Here is a 20,820-nt window from a genome sequence, read left to right on the forward strand (position 1 = left end):
TTGAAACACATACCTTTGCTGCGGCTACTGACAATCCTGGAAAGAAACACTGACTTGGAATAACTCCAGGCTTTGCAAAACCTGGAATTAACTATTTCACATTAAAACAAACACTACAGCTCTGCAAAGCATGGCACAAATGAGCCACCTAACATTTTAAATGACCAAGGCAGTAGATATTTTTCTAAGTATAAAAAACAAACTATAAGTTAAGGAACAGGATGAAAGAGTTAGTAATTTATTCACTCATATCTCCCCGTGTTTGATAAACGATGTACAAGCACTTGGGCAGATGAACTTCTAAGAATTAGAAGCAGAAATACAATATTAAGAACATATTTATAATGAACATAAATATCTAAATGAAATATTTTTCAAAGAGAATAACAGTCAGTGTCGTATCCTTGACTAAACACTAACCAAGCCTGTATGAAATTAGAAGCATAATTGAACACAAGTCTGAGGTTCAGCCAAGAGAGATCTGCAATCCCGAGTACTGCAGGTCCCCCCAGGGACTTGACAGGTAGTCAGAGAAGTATGAACAATGCTGGGAAGCATCATGCCACATCCCAGGAGAGAGCCACGGCATCCTGCCGCATGGGAAATCCAGTCCTCGCCTTTGCCTGCTTCCTATTCCAGACTACAGCTTCTTCAGGACAGCTGAAACACAGCTAGACCTTCATTTGTTGCTTGCTTTCTTGAAAGGGCTTTCAACAGCCCTTGACTGCGAGGCCATATGGAGCAGACTGGCTCTTCCAGGCTAAGTGAGCAGTCTGCATCATACTGAAGGACATGCATCCCAGCCCAAAGGAGAAGCAAGCAGCTGAAACCCATCTGACCGCAGTCTAAGGAATTGTCTAGTTAATCAGCGTGCTCTGTGTTAGTACAGTGTTGAATGAGACCAGCAGACTCTGATAAAATCCTAACTCCAATCTTTTTCACCAGCACTTAAATTAAATGGCAAAGATTCTTCCCCCCTCATTTTAAATAAGTATTAAAACTTACCAGGGTACTAGGGCATGTACTTATTCTCCTGTATCACTGACAGGAGCATATTTACAAACTACAATGCTACTTGAACTAAGAACAGGAGCACTGAGCTCTAAATTATTATCCAAGGTGATGTTCTGGAAGAAATAAAAAAAATTTCCCTGATGTTTAAAGAAGTAAACCCCAACAGCATGGAGGATAGCAGTGTGATACTACCTATACACACAGCTGGTATCCATTTGGCCATTCTCAGAGGTGGAGATTAAGGCATATCAATTCTGGAAAGATGTGTGGCCACAGCCAAAAAGCATAACCAAGCTGGCAAAGTTTCTAGGTGAAAAGTTAGATGAATACTCATTTCTTCTGGAATTCACTTACAGACTTGTAGAGATGAACAGGATCAAGGGCTCCCAGACCTGGCCCTGTTCATTTGCACAGACTGTTCTTCACCTTTTAGTTGCTGTCTCTGGTAGAGCAACCTACTGAGTTCTGTAACATCACTACACAAAGCAGCCATGTTGCTATTTCTTTGTATATTATTAATATTTGCATGTCCAGCATGTTCATCACTTGGAAGGGCTTTCTCAAAACTTGGGTTACATGGGTAGAATAAAAAGGATCCAAAGGGATAGACAACTGTCCCTCTACATCAGGGCTGTCAAACTCCTTTTCACCAGGGGCCACATCAGACTCATGGTTGTCTTCAAAGGGCCAAACATAATTTCAGAACTGTATAAATGTAAATAGTCCTACATTTGTACAGTCATAGAAGTACATTTGGCCCTTTGAAGGCAACCATGAGGCTGATGTGGCCCCCAGTAAAAATTAGTTTGACACCCCTGCTCTACATCCTCTTATTTCAACAAGAAAATGAAAGGGACACCAGGAGATCAGATCTAAAGTCACTTGGAAGGGGACTTGAAGGTGATGAGGTTCCCTATTAATTCCCCCAGTAGACCTCCTACGTCCCAGCTAGACAACCCTAAAAACAAAAGCCTTCTCAGCCAAGACAAGCCTCTAAATGTCCTGCCACTCAGACCTACATAATTCTCTTTCATGTCCCACTTGTGATGTGTTGCTGTCTGCAAATTACCCTACCTCCGGAACAAATATACCATTTGGGGCTCCAGCACACCAATTCAATAAATCTGTGTCCATGGATTTTTGGAGTTCTCAGAGAAACTTGTTGAAGTTGTTTTTCAGCTACATAATCTGAAATCAACCTTCCTATCTTTCTGGGAACATTTCCAAGGATAAAGCAGACTATAAAAGTACACGTAAAGTTCGTACATTAGTGCAGGGAGCTTCAAGGCTGCACTGTAAGTAGCTCAGGCTTTGGTGGTTTTCTTTTACCTCATCAGGTATGGGGCTTCCCAAGATACAGTAATACAAAGGGGAATGGCAGCTCATATAGGTATCTTTATGCTAGCTCTAAACTAGTTACTACACAGCCTCAACAGGACAAAAATGACTCTGAACTTAAGCTACACTTTAGTAGATTTAGAAGCCCCACAATCTCTAGTGGGATGAGCAAACATCAAGCTGGGTCATACACATCTCAAATAGGCTGTGGTCATAGATACCTATTGTAGAGAAGACAGATGTAGCATCCTGTTCACCTTGAGAAATTTCAGCACCAGAAAGCATTTGCTAATCCAACAAGTTAGAAAATCCTAATTGCTTCTTTTTCTACTCTTCCAGATGCTTGCAATTTGGCTACTTGCATTATTTCTGCTCAATGCAGCAGAAGGTAAGTATATGGAGTTAATATTTATTTAGCCCTTCTACACTGCTATATTTTGTGGGATATTATTCTACGCTGTGGTTCCTCAAAACCCACTGACTGAGATTACAGTCAGATGAGTGTCTGTGCATGTTTTCTTTCCTCTTCTCCATTCTTGAAAACCCACACCAGGAATATGCAAGAAGTCTTGTGTTTCCTATCTCAAAGCAAAGGAAGAGTGAGTGAGTAGAAGAGTGAGTAGAAGAGTGAGTAGAAGAGTGAGTAGAAGAGTGAGTAGAAGAGTGAGTAGAAGAGTGAGTAGAAGAGTGAGTAGAAGAGTGAGTAGAAGAGTGAGTAGAAGAGTGAGTAGAAGAGTGAGTAGAAGAGTGAGTAGAAGAGTGAGTAGAAGAGTGAGTAGAAGAGTGAGTAGAAGAGTGAGTAGAAGAGTGAGTAGAAGAGTGAGTAGAAGAGTGAGTAGAAGAGTGAGTAGAAGAGTGAGTAGAAGAGTGAGTAGAAGAGTGAGTAGAAGAGTGAGTAGAAGAGTGAGTAGAAGAGTGAGTAGAAGAGTGAGTACTCTTCTTTAGTGATGAAAATGTGGAAGCAGCAAGGTGGGAACAGGCAAATGGCAGGATAGCTTTATGTTCAGCAGAAGCCACTGGCTTGTATAGTAGAAGACTTCTTGTGTATAGTGTAGTCAGCTGTTGAGCACAGTCTTGAGTTACTGCTGATTTTTTGCAATATCTTGGCTTGGAACTAGGAGAAACTCACCAGCTGTCTTTGCCTTGGGCAAAACACAGCTGGGTAAAGATACTGAAGTTATAGGACAGGGTACCCACAGAGGAACTCCATTGCATATTTTGTTGAGGAGCAACAGCATGACTTCTTTCCTTGCGATAAAATATAGCCTTTGAAGATCTGAGAGACAGCAACGGCTGGTCTTTGCTTTCTATGAACCACAGGATTTTCAAGAGACCTCCAGAGAAGAGATGCTGTGAGTTATGAGTAACGTGCTCCACTTCTTGGCTCATTCACATATTCTTGATCTGATCCGTGTGCTACAGGTGACGAAGTTTGCTATGACAGGATCGGATGTTTCTCAGATGATGTACCATGGTCTGGGACTGTGGAAAGACCAATCTATAAGTTACCCTGGAGTCCAGAAAAGATAGACCTTCACTTCCTCCTGTACACAAGACAAAATCCTGACGTCTATCAGGTAAGAGCTATGTTCCTTTAAAGTGCCAGAAAGGATCAAATCTCCACTTTTTTTCAAGAGAAAACATCTTACAGCTCCTCGGCGGGGTCTCTGGGGCAAAATTCTCTTTCTCCTCCTGTCCTCACAAAGCAGCACTCTGCCATGTATTCTGTATGGCCACTGAGAAGTACTGGGAAACTGTGTGTTTTTAAAAACAAAGGGTATTTTTTTTTTTTTTCCATAGATAAGATAAAAACACACAAAGTCAAGTCTTGGCTGCTCTAAGATAAGTGTCAAGGCTTGTTTGAATAGAGATAGAGACTTCATCCATAGTCATATGAACACTGGCAGATGAGTTTAATATTGCATAACATTTAAACACCTGTACAGCTGAGCATAGTTCAGGTCTTAGCAATTTTGATAAACTCCTTACAGAAAGCAGATTTAAATATTTATTAATTTAATATCTACAACAGGAGATCTCTGCAACTGATGACGGAACAATTGCCTCCTCAAATTTCAATGCAAACAGGATGACCAGATTTATTGTACACGGATTTATAGATAAAGGAGATGAAAACTGGCTGTACGACATGTGTCAGGTAGGTACCACAGGAAAATCCTGTCCTGTGAAGTTCTTTAGTTTGCTTCTATAAAGACCTTCCTATAAATAGTCTGCTTTCTCTTTCTAACCTATTTCTCTCGTGGGGAAAAGGGGAAGAAAGGCTGCTTATTTTAAAATGGTTAGCAACTTCAATATGTAGCTCTGTACCTTAGGCAAACATGAAGTAAAATGCATCAAATTCATCTCTTTAGTGAAGTGAGTGGCAAAACTTTCAATCTAGAACTTGCCAGGAACCATGAACGAAGTAAAGCGCTCTGCTTTACTGATTTTTGCATGAATTCCAAGTTATTTCTTGATCTTGTTCCCATATAAAGTTGCAATTCCAGCTTATGGTCTTCTCAAATCCAATTAAAAAAAGCTTTTAATTGCAGCAGCAGCTAATGGAAGCTGCAAGGCACACAGCACATAGAGCAAATTACAAGCTGATGGCACGTGACACTTGTAGAATACAGTCTTTCAACTAACTATTCACACAACTAGAATTTTGTTCACATTCTATATTCCTATTTTATTTATGAGAATACTACGATAAACAATCTGAAAGTCCACTAAAAATCAAGTTATTCCACATTTATTGCATCCCCTTACCTGCTTCTCTTTGACATTAGGTCAAAAGAGAATACATTTATTTGGCAGTTTCTTCTTGGGATTATCACCTTATGAACACTGAGGAATGATTGTTAGATTAGTTAATTTTTTTCAATGTATCAGAAGCAGATGGATGTTTTTATCATTCTCATATCCCATTTTTCTTTCTTAGAGATTTTTTTTTTTGTTCTAGACCCTCACAATCAACAAGATAGCTCATGTTTTGCTTCAGCTAGTCCCTCAAGTCCTTCTGATCAATTATCACAAGGATGTAGAAACATGAGATAAATCTTTAAATTCTTTCTCTATTACAGTTGCCTGTGTTTTATCACAATACTCCAATTTGTTAAAAAAGTATGGTCTCAGCGAATCTTTTCAGTAAAGACTGGAGCAAATGGTATTGTGACTACATCAGTCCTCCCATACATATCTTTTATTTACTTCCTCATTAAGTAGTAACTGTATCTGCACATTTATTTTTGCAACTTCTGACATAGTCACAGATGCCTTCATTGCCTTTTACGTCCTTTGCCAGTTGTATCTTGTTTTAGATGCTTTATAATTTCTGAACACAAAACAAAGAATAAATAAATATAACAAAGCCGATAAAGCAACATGCCCTTAGCCAAACAATCTAGCTCAGAGGAAAGAAAACTTTAGATTCTGTGGCAGACAAAGTATCTGCCAAACATTCCCATATTCCCAAATAAAGCCATAAATCTGAAACGCATGTTCTGTGACACCAGCAATTTACGCACCCTCTCATAAAAACACAGACACTCTTTCTCACAAATTGGTATCAGAAAAACACTTTTGATTCTTACCATCAAGTATGAATTGTATCTGAATTTTAATTTAAGAAGCACTTTTAAATCACTTAAGTTAATTGGTATATGAGTAGAGCTGTAATTTAGTGCTGTATGCAAAGTTTGATTGAAATTAAAAATTTAAAAGTATCAGTATTTATATTGTTTTCCCTTCTGAAAAAAAAATACTGCTATGGGTTTTTGAAACGATAGTGTGGCCAATATCACAGCATATTACCCTGTTTCAATAGTGGGTGAGTGCTCATACGCCTGTGTGCAGGCATGAGCACAAGTTTATGCTGAGGTTTTGCTTCTTAAAATGTTCTTGTACAAATTCCTGAAACATTTATGAGTTGAGCTGTAATAAACAACATGAATCAATTCCAGAATGTATTTACTATGGGACTCTTTGGTTTTCACTTTTGTTTTACAAAACAGAGGTTGCTCAGTGTGGAAGATGTGAACTGCATCTGCGTAGACTGGAAAAAAGGTGCAAGATGTCAATACACCCAGGCATCAAACAACGTCCGTGTTGTAGGCGCTGAAATAGCTTATTTTATCAATGTTCTCATGGTAAGAATCTTCTGGTTATAAAGCTATAGTCATAATGCTGATTTGAAAGAAATACAATTCAGGAACTTTCATTAATATGAATGTAATCAGGTAAAACCATTTTCTTATATTCACTGATTATTTTAGAAGTTGTGCTGAAAAAAGACTGTTTCTTTTAAGGTTAGAGAACTATGTCATAACAGCAGGGTTAGCCAAGTTAGGAATATGAAGTGCTACAAGACATTTCCATAGTACAACCAAACAGTTATTCCATAGATGTTAACAGATGTAAAGTGATGTGTAGTTTTAAATATTCAGAAATAATGGACACAGCAAACTACCTTTTCACTGTGACAAATCCCACAAAACAACTCTGAAGAATGCCAGAAAAACAGCTGGTAGGCAACAGCGGCTGAAGGACAAACTGCTCTCCAGTAACAAAACCTGGGGACAAACAGGACCTTCTTAGCTGCCTCAGAGGAAAGGCAGCGTGCACAGTGCCTAAAGCTACGGAAGCTGCGCTTGGTTTGAAGCAGTCTTTTAACCTAAGTCTTTTCAACACACATTTTCCAATAAGAGAACTCTACTCAAATGGATAGCACTCTGGTGCTAGGAGTGCTCTCACCTGTGCCTCGCACCTTACATATGTGGCACAGACACTGAATTCCTCTCCAAAAAGGCAGAAGACATCTCTCTTCTCATGTCCTCCTCCAGCTGCTCATAGTGCCTGATCTGCCAGGGGTTCCTGCCTGGCTGAATCTTGCAAGCCAAATAAGCATCCTTTGAATCTTAATGGGTCTAGGATGTACAGTGGATACAGAGCCTCTCAGGGCTCTCTAGGCAGAGCTATACAGAGTTCTAAGACTGTCCAAATGAGGGCAGCAGCTGAATAAGGAGTTTTGAAAAAAATCTCTATTTGGGACTTAAGTACCTAAACTGGCAAACAGATGCTGAAATCCAATAGGAGTTCTTGAGTCTGTAGTCAAATCAAAAGTAGTTTTTCAGCCCCTTTTTACTCTTCCCTATATTGATGAAAACAGATAAAGTAATTTTTTATAGTCCTATTTTCTCAGGAAAAATATGGAACCTCTCTATCCAATATTCACATAATTGGCCACAGCCTTGGATCACACGTGGCAGGTGAAGCTGGCAAGAGGCGGCCAGGGATCGGAAGAATAACTGGTAAGTCAGTGACCTAAGTCACAGCTCAGACTAAAAGCACCACTGCTTAACAAAAGATTGCTGTTCATTTTCTCTTACAATCATATCTGACTGTTTGCTGTAGTTTAGTCAAGAGTAATTTGGGCAATATAGAACTTGCAGCCACCTGTAACAAATACATCAGCTGACTTGCTGATATCTACAGAGCTTGCTCTCTGGTGCTTCAACTAAACAGTGTCACTACCCAGACCAGTGCTTTTTTGGAGGAGGATGGGAACAATGCTGTGACATAACGATATCCCATTGTCACTGCTACAAATGAACTCACAATAAGTAACATACAACCAGAATGAACTTTAGTGCTGGACAAATCATTATGAAAAACAATCATGGCAGCTAATGTAATAAAACAGATCAGGATTATAATCCCTACCTTCTTTCTAACAGCAGCTTTCTACTACCATTTTCATATTTCATTGATCTACCCTGTTATACAGTAGCACGTCTGATGCACAACATCACCCACTGCTTGCAGGTCCCTACAAAGAATGCTAGAAGCAGCACAGCAGTGAGCAGTTAGTGATTTTGTACTGCAGTTTTGCCAACAACTATCATTTTCTAGAAAAGGATAGGTTAAACCTGACGTTTCAGAAGCAGTATGCTAATCTTCCTGATGTATCTCCCATTATCACCTTGCTTTGCTATGCCTATATAAACTTTTCACCTGCTAGAGTACATTAACAGTAATTAAACGATGATTTATTATTATTATTTCCAGTAAACTTTAGAAAGTTTAATTTCTTCACACTAAAAACCTGTATTTCCTTGGCAGCAAAAATTGAGTCATATAGGATTATATTGTCTGTACAGATTCAAACAGACTTACTAGGAAAGTGCACTCATACTTAAATAGTCAGATTTCAACTTAATCCCCTTTTTCTTTCTGAGGGAGGCCACAGGTGTTATGTTTATACAACCTGTATTAGTTTGAGCTACATTAGGTCACTCTTACTTTGTAGGTAACATCAGAGCTGGCTGATCAGCAAGCACCCTGCCTCCCTGCCCCCCATTTTCACCGTGGTTCTAAGTAACAGACTCTCTCTTTCAAGTGCTTCCACATTTCCAAGCTTAAACGTTTTTAAGTAATATGATGTTGTTCTCTTAATTTTCAATCAGCTGTACTGATTCAGTTCTGCCTCCCAGGCAACTAATTGCTCTGTTGCCCCCCTGTTTTGAGTTACTCTATGCCCTGAGAAATTAAGGAAATCTCTCGCTATTGCTGAACCAGGTTTTCCTGTTCGGCTCTTTCAGAGAGGGAATTTTTAGTTCTTGTTTGTTTTATGGCTGTCTACATGTTGCTCTGAGTACACAGATCGTGGAAGTTCTTCACTGGTCCCATAAACAGCGCCTGTGTTTCACAAGATACAATGGAGCAAGACTCTGTGACTATTTGCCAGAAGCATTCTCATCTTCCCTTTCATCCAACAGCAAGGTTTCATTTTTAACATCTTTTGGCTTGTAACCTGCAGTCTACCCTCACTAGCTGAGAGCAAATGACTCTTGAAGGAACCATTTTGCAATGCTGCAAGACTTAAATGGTAAAAACGCAGATAGCCAAGAAGTAATGCAAAGCTCCATAGAAGCACAGGTTGTCTCAGCCCTCTGCCTGCAGCAGGAGCATCAGTGCAACATGGCCACTGCACAACCATCGACATATCCCTGTGCTGTTCTTCAAGGAAAATACCTCATCTTTCTTAAATTGTTTAACTGACTCTTCAAATACCCAAATGGCAAGAGGCATATTTTTTGCTATATGTATTAATTTCTAAAAAAAAAAAAAAAAATTCCAGAGACCTCACAAAGCAGAGACACCATTTTGAATAGTTTAAAACCTCTAATACTCTCCCAGAGAACAAAACTGAGAAGAGTATTCAATATTTATGTAACATTTATGTAAAGCAGTAGAATGTGACAGGCTTCACACAAGTAATCCTTTTTCCTGGGAGAAAAGTCACTTGGTAAGAGAGAGCATATATCATTATTTTATTAACATCTACACTTAGATACAATAAACCAGAGGCAACTATATATGTGATGTTCATTATATACAATCATAGTATTATGTAGAATGATACATGATATAACACTAATCTTTTTCTTTCAGGACTGGACCCTGCTCAACCTTATTTTCAAGACACACCAATTGAAGTCAGACTGGACCAATCTGATGCTGAGTTTGTTGATGTTATCCACACAGATACAGCTCCCACAATCCCCTACTTAGGTGAGTATTCAGCTTTACTGTAGTAATACAAATTATTAACGTTTAAGTATTCTGATCATTCATAAAGACTCTGTTGTGCTGGGTGATGCATACATACAGAACAGGTGCACCGCACTAGTCACTAACAGCTCACATTCTACACCACCAAACACGTAAACTTCAAGCCAGCAGCTATAGGTATGAGACAACATTAATTTAAAATGTGCTTACCCCTGCTTTAAATGTTTCAGGTTTTGGCATGAGCACAGCTATAGGACACCTTGACTTCTATCCAAATGGAGGGAGGGAAATGCCAGGCTGTGATAAGAACCCTATTTCACAGATCGTGGATCTCGATGGCATCTGGGAAGGTAAGTAGGCTGATTACATTACAAATTCAGAGAAAGGTCACCCTCAAAATGTAACCACTTAACTTCTCTTAATTCAGGTGTTTCACGTTAGCTTTTAGGGCGTTCACCAGCAATGGCAGCTGCAGACTGCAATGAAACTGTTAATAAGCTCAAAACATGCCATTTTCCAGAGCTTATTCACAAATAAACATGTCAAGGGGTTTGCCTCTGCTAAATATGCCTCCTCTAAAGTATCTAAGAGCAGAAACAAAAGTTACTGAAACTGTGCCAAAAATTTTGAAGGATCTGTAACAACACATTTCACTTTGTTTCTGTTTAGTTGCCCAGCAGCAGTACTGGGTGGAGCAGCGTGTTGGTGCTGACAGCTACTTCTGTTAGCAGATCTTCAGCTGCAATTCTTCTGAGATAGAGCAATTATATTTTTTTAATTACCTATTACAATCTGCATTGCATTAGAGCAATGTCATTGTGTCTATTTTTAGTCAGCTAAAAAAAGATTGGCACATAGCTGCTCAAGCACACTGTTTTTTGTTATTTTACATGGTTCAAATAAAAGCCCTGTTACAAAATTTCTATGCGTCTTTATAAAGTTAAATCTAACATAACATTAAAAAAACCCCGAATATTTACACTGTAGAGATTTTTTAGTATATTATCTGAGCTCTTTCTTACATTACTGCAAAGACCTTAAGCTTTAGGAACCCGAGAACTTATTTCTGATAACTGGCCATTTTCTCCAGGTTTTATTCAATGCAGCTGGAGGCACTACCTTTTTTTGATAGAGTAAACTTGTTATCAATAATGGGGAATTAAAGCACAAAGGAACAACTGTGTTGTATATGATCTTCTTTTTAACCTAAAGTCAGGATAATAAAGGCAACACAAAGGAAAATAATATATTCATTATTTTAATTTCAAGAGTCTCCCTTCTTTAAGCACCCCCAAAATCATAATAATTTTGTTTTGAAGTCCTCAGCTGGAGCAAATCAACGTTTCCCTAGGAAGTTCAGTGTTAAATACTTTTCATTTGGTTTTCTTTTGTTATGGTAATGCAACTGTTGCCTACAGAAGACCTGCTTTATGCAGTTCTCGTTTCTATTGTGAAACTCGGTCAGATGGCTCGAGTAAGCGCTTGGGAGGGGAAGCCTGGGCTGAACTGCACAGTTGGTCTCCACAAAGCATTTCAAATTTGTATTTTATACCTGTTGACTCAGTGACATCCCTTAGAGCATCAATTCATTGCAAAAGTAAGCTTCAAACCTTCTGTTTGATACTACAATAATTGTGATCAGGCTTTTGAGGAAGAAAGATGCATCTCAATGCCATGGCAAGGGCTGTGCTAGTATGTTTTCTAGAATGGTAACAGAAAGGAAGAACTAACCTGCGAGCATCTTTTCACAGGAACTCGGGACTTTGTGGCTTGCAATCATCTGCGGAGTTACAAGTATTATTCTGACAGTATCCTCTACCCTGATGGATTTCTAGGCTATGCTTGTGCTTCATACGATAATTTTGAAGCAGTAAGTATTTCTTAGAGCCTTTGGGTGGACCATATCTAAAAAGGCGTCTCTTATCTATACATCTACAATTCAGTGTATTTATGCTAGCTTACAGACAGTGAGTGCATCTGTAAGGGAAGTGTCAGCCATCCTAAAGTATCATAGCTCATGCAGCTGACACGGGTCAAAGCAGGAAAAAGTAACAACAAAACAGGGACATCCCTGGTTCTGTGCCAATGTGAGATACCTGAGGTGCTACTGGAGCTGGTGAGGCTTCCCCAGGACTGCTTTACTGCATCACCTGGGGAAAAGGTCAGGAGGAGAACCTGCCCTCGCAATCACCAAATGTATTTATCAAATAGAAACGAGTGGAATCCCACAATGTAGCAGGTGAGCTTTCAAACATAGCTTAAATATCTTATTTTCAAAACAAGTAAAATGTTATGTGATAGCCTGATGGGATCACCCCATGGTCAAATACTTTGGTGGCTTAAGATGGCCTCGGGGACAAAGTGAAATGGTTTATGGACCAGGTCAGGAAGCTCTTTCCAGTCCCAGACTGGGAGAGAGGGACCTACAGCTACAGAGCAGCAGAGAGGCAACAGGATTGTCACATCCTACAGACAGAGGTATAACCTTACATAGTGCTCAGATTGACCTTTATGCGTTCTGAGCAGGTCATAGAGATCTCACTTCTCAGATCACTTTGGGAGAAGGTAACTAACCTGCTTCTGTCACCATAGTAGAAATCAGCTTTTGCTACCAAAATGAGTTTCATTTTCAAGACAAAGCCTTTCTTGACCCCACATGAAGGTATGAGGAGATAACGATCTTCAGATGCTGGGAAGGACATTTCCTCCCTGTTCCAGTTCAAGACTACTCAAGGATATCACAGATGTAGAGGGATTGAGCTAAATGGCATGAGAAAAAACATATAAGCCCTGAAAAATCAGAATGTTTGAGAAAGCTGGCTAGTTTATGTGATCTTTCTCATGTCTCAGGGTTACTTGAAATTTGTTGTTGCTTTGATACAGGGCCAGTTAGGTGGGTATATAAAAATAAGTCCTGTGACTATTTTTTTTCCTTGGCTGTCTGGATAATGTTATTAATAGATACATTTGTTTTCACTAGGGAAGCTGTTTCCCATGCCCACAAGATGGATGCCCTAATATGGGTCACTACGCAGATAGATTCAAAGGGAAAGTTACAAATGATATCACGAAACTTTATCTGAATACCGCAGAAGCCAAGGACTTTCCTCGTGAGTTTCAATTGCTTCTATTGCTACCTACTCCTTGTAAACAAACCTTTTTATATTCCTGTTTTCCACTTAATTTTAGCAAATGAACAGACCTGATAATAGTGCACTGGCTCTTGAGTCCTTCATGCCTTTTCCTCTTTCCTCTCCAATAGTATTGTCCAGTTTTGGGCCCTCCGGTACAAGAAAGATGCTGAAAAATTATATAGAGTCCAAGGAGGTCACTGAGATGTTTAGTGGACTGAGCTACAAGGTCATGGAGAAAGGGGAAGAGGCAATGCACAGAAGTTGCAGCAAGGGAAATTTTTATTAAGTAGTGTGAAAACTACTGGCACAATGACAGTGGCTAAATGCAGGAAGAGGTGTCTGGAGAGACTGTGAAATCTCCATCTTTGGAGATATTTAAAACTTGGTTTGACAAAGTCCAAGAGCAACCTGATCACAGCTGGCCCTGCTTTGAGACATGGATGGACCAGATGACCTCCTTCACAATTCAGGTTATCCTAAATGTCAGTTCTCATGAGATGGTTCTTCCTTTGCCTTTGTAAACAAGAATCAGAGGGAGAAGAGCTGCTTCTGCAAATTGTGCGCTAAAAGAAAATTCCCACAAAAATTATTTTCCTTGAGCTTCAGAATTTTTTTATGCCCCTTTTACACAGTTCACATTCTGGTTTGTATTAGTATTTACTCATCTTCTTCCTAACTTCACTGTATATAAAAAAAAAACTTTGTGGTCCAAATGCCGAGATCTATACTGTGTTTACCATGTTATGAACTATATATGTATATTTTTTTCCCCTCCCAGAGTGTAACACCCATTTCCCAGGTTGATCTCATTTAGGACACAATAACAGATCTGACTCACAGGTGTTTTGTATTTGTTTTGCACGGTTATAACCCAAGGAAGAGCAGGAAGCACAAAGATTTGTGTATGAGGGAGCATCGTGTGAATTCCTTTCAGTCCAGGCAGTCTGTGATGTAGCCTTGAGCTGAAAGGGCAAGGCAGTGATAACTTTATTTTGCTGTCAAATACACTGTATAGACCAAAAAAACTAAGTCTTTATATTTTGGAGACTGTTTCTCCCTGGCTGCAATCTAACTTACTGTATTTCTTCTATGTAGTTTGGAGATACAAAGTAACCATGACACTTTCTGGAAGCCGTAAAGTGTCAGGATATGCAAATGTTGCCCTGTACGGAAGTGGTGGGAACACAAGGCAGTATCAGATCGTCAAGTAAGTTCAAATGTCAATAGAAAAAACCCTTCAATTCAAGAACATACTAATTAAATTTTCAATTAATGTTTCTGTTTAAACTGGTCCTATTTTACAGATCACATTCTAGCCCCAGATACAGCTCCCTGATGTAAACGCAGTGGCAGTTCACTCACTCTGGATTTGAAAGCAAAAGTTTAGAATGCAGGATTTTAAAATGTTAGAATCTGATATCACTTGATTGCTGTACCACCAAAGTCTTGCTTGGATCTACTCTAGCAGAGTTCAGATCTCTTTGTCTTTCACAGGCTTATAAAATGTTGCTGCTAAAGCTACCTCATGTTTTACCACTAGGGTTTTCGTAGCTCATAACCACCTGCTTGCACTGAAGATGCCTGCTTGCCTCATGTGCATTTTTCTTGTTTGTTTCAACCAAAATATCTGAAATGATGAAAAAATATGCAGAAGGCATTTTGATGTGGTTTTCGGAGGTTATTTTCTGGTTTGGGTTTTTGTTTATTGACAACTATGTCACTTCCAGTTTTCCAAGAAGGACTTTCCATCTTCATGCTTGGCGGTAGGTGTCTGCTATGACTTCATCCCCATTTGCAGAAATCCATGCATTCACCAGAGATCAGTCTGCCCACACTAAATGCACTGTCTAGTTGCTGTTTGCAGAGCCTGTGTCAACTCAATTGCTGGAAATGAACTTCTTTTCTTTTCCCCCAGCAAATCTTGGTCTAACCTATCAGGCACCACTGTGGATCTGGCAAAGAAACTAAAACGCAAAGGAATTCTGTCCTGTCTCTCATTACTTCCACTACCATAAGCTTTATAATACGGAGAAGAATAAACATGCTCCTCTGAAGGCAGATGAATGAGAAAGTGCAAAACCAGGGGAAGAAATAAAAATCCTCTCTTTCTTATGAAGCTTGGTAAAACTGTAGAGGTTTCTTCTGGGCGGTTCTGCTGAGTCCTCTGCTTTTTTCCCCTCCCTCACTCCTGTATCTCTCAGGTCATGTCTACAATAATAGTTCTGCTTTGATAAAGGCATCACACATTCAAATGCCTCTTGAATTAATAGAGCAGAAAGTAGCCTTTCACCTTCAGAGCAGAGGGGCAAGAGGGGGCAAAGGAGAAGATTGGAGAACCACTGGCTCATATTCAGTGAGATGTTGTAATGAAGTCGTTATCAGTCTCAAACTGCTGCCATTTAGAGCTTGCTGTATTGATGTGATATGAAATAAGTAGCCATATTATAAGCTGCAGTTATGCAAAAGCAGATGCACATTTGCATCGGTCACAGTGCTGCAAGTGTGAGAATTTCTGCTACAGAGCCAGGCTGAGCAGCTGCTGGATAATCCTTTCAGCCATCCTAAACAAACCCAATATCTGCATCATATAAATTAATTAACATTTTAATGAAAATTTCATTTCTGTGGAAAACAAAATAAAACAAAAAAACCTGCCTACATAAGCAACAGTGAGCAAGCTCTTCTTCATCCACAGGGTTCATCCTGTAATTGGTTTTTCATTGTGAAGTGTGACTGCAGCACATCAGGCCAATCCGCCTCTGCTTCTTCTGAGAAACACTGCTTCTGGCTAAATAATGTTAGAAAATTGGCAATAATGTTATGATTTTATAACTCACAGCCACTCAGTTGACAGGACTAGTAATTCACATTAAATGCCAGCATGTCTCACATCCATAAAATGTTATTTTTTACAGGGGAACCCTCCAACCAGACGAAACTTACACAAGCTTCATTGATGTAGAAATCAATGTTGGAACAATTACAAAGGTTAAATTTCTCTGGAACAACAACGTGATAAATCCAACTCTTCCTACAATAGGAGCTGCAACTATCATAGTACAATCTGGAGAAAATTCAGCAGAGTAAGTATATCCTTTGTGAAAATCTTGAAAGCTACTTGGGAGGATAGGTGACAAAATTACACATGGTGTAAAAGCATTTTCATGAGAAAATCTATTTAAAGCATTCAAAGACTATCAAGAAAAGCTTTCATTTCCTTCCTTTCAAGACACTGTTCATCCATAGTTCAATTCATTACTACTTCAACCCTCTGCCTTAAATAGCTTCAAAGGAAAACTTAAAATACATACAGGCTTCAGAAGAGCCAACTTCCTGTATGACCCTTTGGATGACAAAAATTAGTGCTGGCTTAGATTATCGGCAGCATTCTTGCCAAGCTCCTACTGTCTACAAGAAGAGGTTATCTGTGTCTGAGCTTGCATTAGGATGATGGATTCAATGTCAGTTGGAACCAGCGGAAGTTTTCCATTGATATTGATGGTCACTTGAGATCATGCTTGTCAAAAGAGAACAGTGATAATAAGCCTACTCTTCCAATCAGCAGGACTAATACTTCGAAGCTGTGCCTAAGAGGCTACACCTAATGTTAAGGGAAAAAGGCTAGAACGGACTTCTATAGACTTTGAATATGGATGTTCATATTATAAAAGCATGATTTACTCAGCCAGTGCTACTCATTTTCCTGGACTTTTTAAAACAAACTCTCATTTGCTTGATCAGTTATGTTATTCACCCTGTATTTGGGTATATAGAAGAGGAGGTATGGTATGTTTTAGACCCATATACAAACTCATAGTTAAAATGTCGTTGCTTACAAGACAACATAGGAGACAGAAACAGTTTCAAGCAAAGCAAAATGCTCATAGCCCAGCAGTGTTACCTTTAAGCAGAGCTCTTAAGTCCTGCTGTAGTTCCTTTTCACCAAAGCATGTTGCTGATGAAGTGTGTTCCCATACATGTGAACTCACTCTTCTATTAACTCATGACCTTTGCACAAGTAGTTGTGATCATCCAAACAGTGATGGCAGCACAAAATATGAAGAAAACAAACAAACTAACAAAAAACCCCAAACCAACCAAACAAACCTGTAAAACAAAAGGAAATAATGCAGTCAATCAGAATTAATACAGTCCATCAATACTTTCCTCAGCAGTAATATTTCAAACTTAGGAGCTTGAAGTATGTTGTGTTCAGTTGTATCAATTGACAAATTAGGTTGACATATTAAAACAAAACTGCTTGTATACTGCCAACAAAACTTGAGAACTCAAGGCACTGATATATTTTTGCCTTATTTTCAGATTCCGTTTCTGCAGTTCCAGTACAGTGAGGGAGGATGTTCTGCTGACTCTCAATTCTTGCTAACAGCACAGGTGGATGTCCCAAACCTTATTACCAATAAAAGCTAGTCATGCATGAAACACTGGAGTCTGAATTCACTGCAGTTATGATACTGGTGTGTTAGGCTTTTTTGCTGGTTTGGGCTGGGGGAGGGAGGTGTCTGTAGATACTTGTTTATAGACAGAATTTTTAGAGCAGATTTAGGAGTCCATGAGCAAAAACCCATTGAAAAATTCCCCTAATTTCATTCTGCTTCAAAATAATTTCAGACTGAAGGCTAAACCCAGATATAGGGTGAAATAAAGATGAAACAGAGATAGGAGGGTGAGTGGTTACAAAATGAGGCTGGAAGTTTAGTTTTAATTACCTGTGAGAGATGGAACGGTGGACATGATGGAGAACCAATAACGTGTTTCGTTGTGTTAATGCTGAACTAAGCTCAGACCAGATGATCTGGACAGAACTAATTTGAGAAAGCTGCAGAGCAAATTTCAATTGTTAGTGAAGTTTCACTAACATGCTTATAATTACAACAATCACCAAAGTGTCCTGAAATTCCATATGTTGGACAAGACTGCCAGATGATGTAATTAAGTTGCAAAACAGGAAATGTAATGAGGGAGTTGCTTCTCTCTTTGCTTTTTGATAAACACATTCAGCTGAAGTGTGGATAGTCCACAAATTCATTTCTCTCCCAACATAATCGTGTTATCAGCTCCTTCAGGCTGCTTCTGGAGAAGCGGTGAGCATCTCCTCTGCTCCCAGAGGAACTCCATCCTCCATGAAAAACTCAGAGAGCTGCTGGGGCCTGGAGATCTACCACTCCTTGGGACCTTTTCAGCAGTTTCTCTTGAGGTTACCCAAAGTGGGACACTTCACTCTTTCTGCCTCTCTGTGTGACCTTCCTTCCCTCAGAATATCTTGTCCTGAAGGACATCAACACTTTAGCAAGACTTCGGATTCCACTTGCAATGGTGGAGGTTGAAACTAATTTATTCTGTGTTGGAGCACTACTCTTCTAATGCAGAAGAAAAAGCAGTTTAATTTATTCAGTGCATTCTGCCAGCTCTTGCAGGGTGACAGGTGGGAGAGTGGGCTGTGAAGACTAGAAAAAGATTGCAGATTGGCAGCCTATGGCCATCCTCAGAGCCGGAGTAAATTCCTTATGTGAAAACCAAACTATTTCTTAGTCTAACCCAATTGAAGAGAATATCCCCCAGCAATTTCAGTTTTAGTCAGAGATGTGCAGGCTTGCTTTTATGCTTAAAAACCTTCTATATCACACCTGTGCTTCTTGCCCAGATTAAAAGGCACTACCCAATTGCGGTGCCCAAAAGCATTGGATAACCACTATTTCCTGAGTCCATGAAACATTGCCTTAGGGAAGATATAGGGAATAGTATCTGAACTAGTAAACGGGACATGCCTTGCTATGTTGTCACAGATGTGGGGGGTATTAAAATGTTAAGCCAATGTCTTGTCCAGCTCAAGAGGGAAAAACAAATGTTTTCCACCCTGATGATACTACTTGTGTCTTCCCCCCACAAAACTGCTTCTGGCTCTGTGCAGCTCCTTATGGCAGCAGCAAGTGCAGAGCAGAGCAATTTGCTCTGTGTGTTTTGTTTCCAGCCTGTGCTGTCCATGATGGGTATAGGCTAACACTTATTTTGGCTCTGGATTTTCCCATCCATGGTCAATCTTACAGTGGTAGAATAGGAAGGTAAGGCTTGATAAGTTCAAGGATGTGAACTGTTTGTTCTGCATCGGGTTGCAGTAAGCCCAGTTTTGGGTCAGTCCTGCAAAACCCTTCTCTGCTCTCAGCAGCTGCAGGGTCACAGCTGTGCAGGAGGCAGAGGATCCAACTGCAAGACTCTGCAGGTTTTCACACTCAATTCAAGTCATTCAGTCCAAGGAGGAACACAGATCCTCTCTCCACAAGATAAAGTTACGGGTTTACTCAGAGCATGCATAACCACAGACACGAGAGCCAGTGTCTGATGTTGGGTTTCCATGTATCCCGCATCCATTTGATGTTGACTTGTTCCTTCTGCCTTGACTATTTGTCTCTTCTGGAATTTGGCTTCCTGATCTCAGTACCTCCTGCTGAGGAAACCTCAACAGGGCTATTAACTTCCTAACACAGGAGAAGAGTTTCTCCTTTGTCTTTTGTTCCTTTACCTTAGTATAAGCAGATTCTTGTCTCCGCAATTGTTTTGACAGTCAAGATATTCTCGGCATTATCCTTTGCCATAGCCACTTCAGCAGCCCATGTAATTTTAACAAACACCTAACAGAATCAAGACATTAAAGTTGACAATAGCATAATAAAAAAAAAAATCTCTTTTTAATAATGAACTGGAGCTGCCGTCATCTTGTTTTAGCAGAGTAAAATCTCTCTCCCCCTCCCAAACACTTTACAAAGCTATTACATAAAATGCAATGTTAAATGAACAACAAATTACTTTCCCTTAGCTAGCTTTTAATGCTAATGGTGCTATTCATTCCTGACCTTTTGAAATATTATATTTTTTAAATGACAACATAAAAAGAATTCTTGTTTGAAAACGGAGGCGACTTTAAACCACATGTTATTACTTGTAAGTATAGCATGCACATGCATCATTCATTTTGGTGTCCCATTTATGGCTAATTGGTATATATTTCAGTTGACATATATTGTTCTCCTGCAAACGTGTCAAATTCCTTAACGATGCCGGTGACAAAAGCATAGTGCTTGAGATATAGAAATTACGCTCTTTACCATATAATCATTCTTATCTATTGGGAATGCTATTTGTGACAAATCTTGTTCAAAAATACACACTAAATTGATTATATTTTAAATTTAATATCACACCATTCATGGCAAGTCTTTGATTGAATCTTTAAATGTAAAAATGTTTTGATTTTTATCTGCATCATTTTGTAGCTTTTAAAAAGCTCACTTTATTTATTAAAGGAAGAGTAGCACAGCGCAGATCTTAAAATGTATCTTTTGTTGTCAGCATAAGAAAACAAATGGGGTATAATTGTGGATATGGAATGAGTCATTTGGTGAACAACACTTTGTGCTGTAGTTTAGGTTTTCTAATTCCTGCCAGAAATTACTATTATTTTGTTGGTGGGCAGCATTGCAATCAGAATTTTAAATATGGGAGTAACTTGGGCCACATATTTTCATTACATTTTAGATTGCCATGTGCAATGTGTTTCTCTCCTATATTACAAATCATCTGAGAACAATAAAAAAAAAATTGAAGATTTCATGTGACTAATTATTACTGAGACATAGCAGTGCCTATTGTTGTCTTTAGACAATGCTGTCTATAGTCATTACTTTGCTCTATGAATCAGTAGGATAATGAGGTTCTATCTTTCAAGAAATATCTGAGCATATCT

At 39.2% G+C, this 20,820-nt stretch overlaps 1 protein-coding gene across 1 annotated transcript; it reads left to right on the forward strand.

Moving 5' to 3' along the window:
* Positions 1-2,691: 2,691 nt before the first annotated feature.
* Positions 2,692-17,469, forward strand: LOC136104444 (inactive pancreatic lipase-related protein 1-like). The gene is made up of 12 exons (XM_065843418.2): positions 2,692-2,740; positions 3,775-3,929; positions 4,385-4,510; positions 6,366-6,500; positions 7,553-7,661; positions 9,805-9,924; positions 10,155-10,274; positions 11,676-11,794; positions 12,905-13,034; positions 14,154-14,265; positions 15,974-16,141; positions 17,382-17,469. The coding sequence occupies exons 1-12, from the start codon at positions 2,692-2,694 to the stop codon at positions 17,443-17,445; spliced, it is 1,407 nt and encodes a 468-aa protein (XP_065699490.1). The 3' UTR covers positions 17,446-17,469.
* Positions 17,470-20,820: the final 3,351 nt, after the last annotated feature.

Source organism: Patagioenas fasciata, chromosome 8 (genome assembly GCF_037038585.1).
Source record: "Patagioenas fasciata isolate bPatFas1 chromosome 8, bPatFas1.hap1, whole genome shotgun sequence".
Taxonomy (NCBI): Eukaryota; Metazoa; Chordata; class Aves; order Columbiformes; family Columbidae; genus Patagioenas; species Patagioenas fasciata.

What these genes read in the sequence shown, in the direction of transcription:
- LOC136104444 (XM_065843418.2), top strand. Translation starts at nt 2,692, where the DNA reads ATGCTTGCAATTTGGCTACTTGCATTATTTCTGCTCAATGCAGCAGAA. An exon ending in ATTTTATCAATGTTCTCATG is followed by an intron (nt 6,501 to 7,552) that starts GTAAGAATCTTC and finishes CTATTTTCTCAG; the next exon opens with GAAAAATATGGAACCTCTCT. An exon ending in TCTGGAGAAAATTCAGCAGA is followed by an intron (nt 16,142 to 17,381) that starts GTAAGTATATCC and finishes CCTTATTTTCAG; the next exon opens with ATTCCGTTTCTGCAGTTCCA.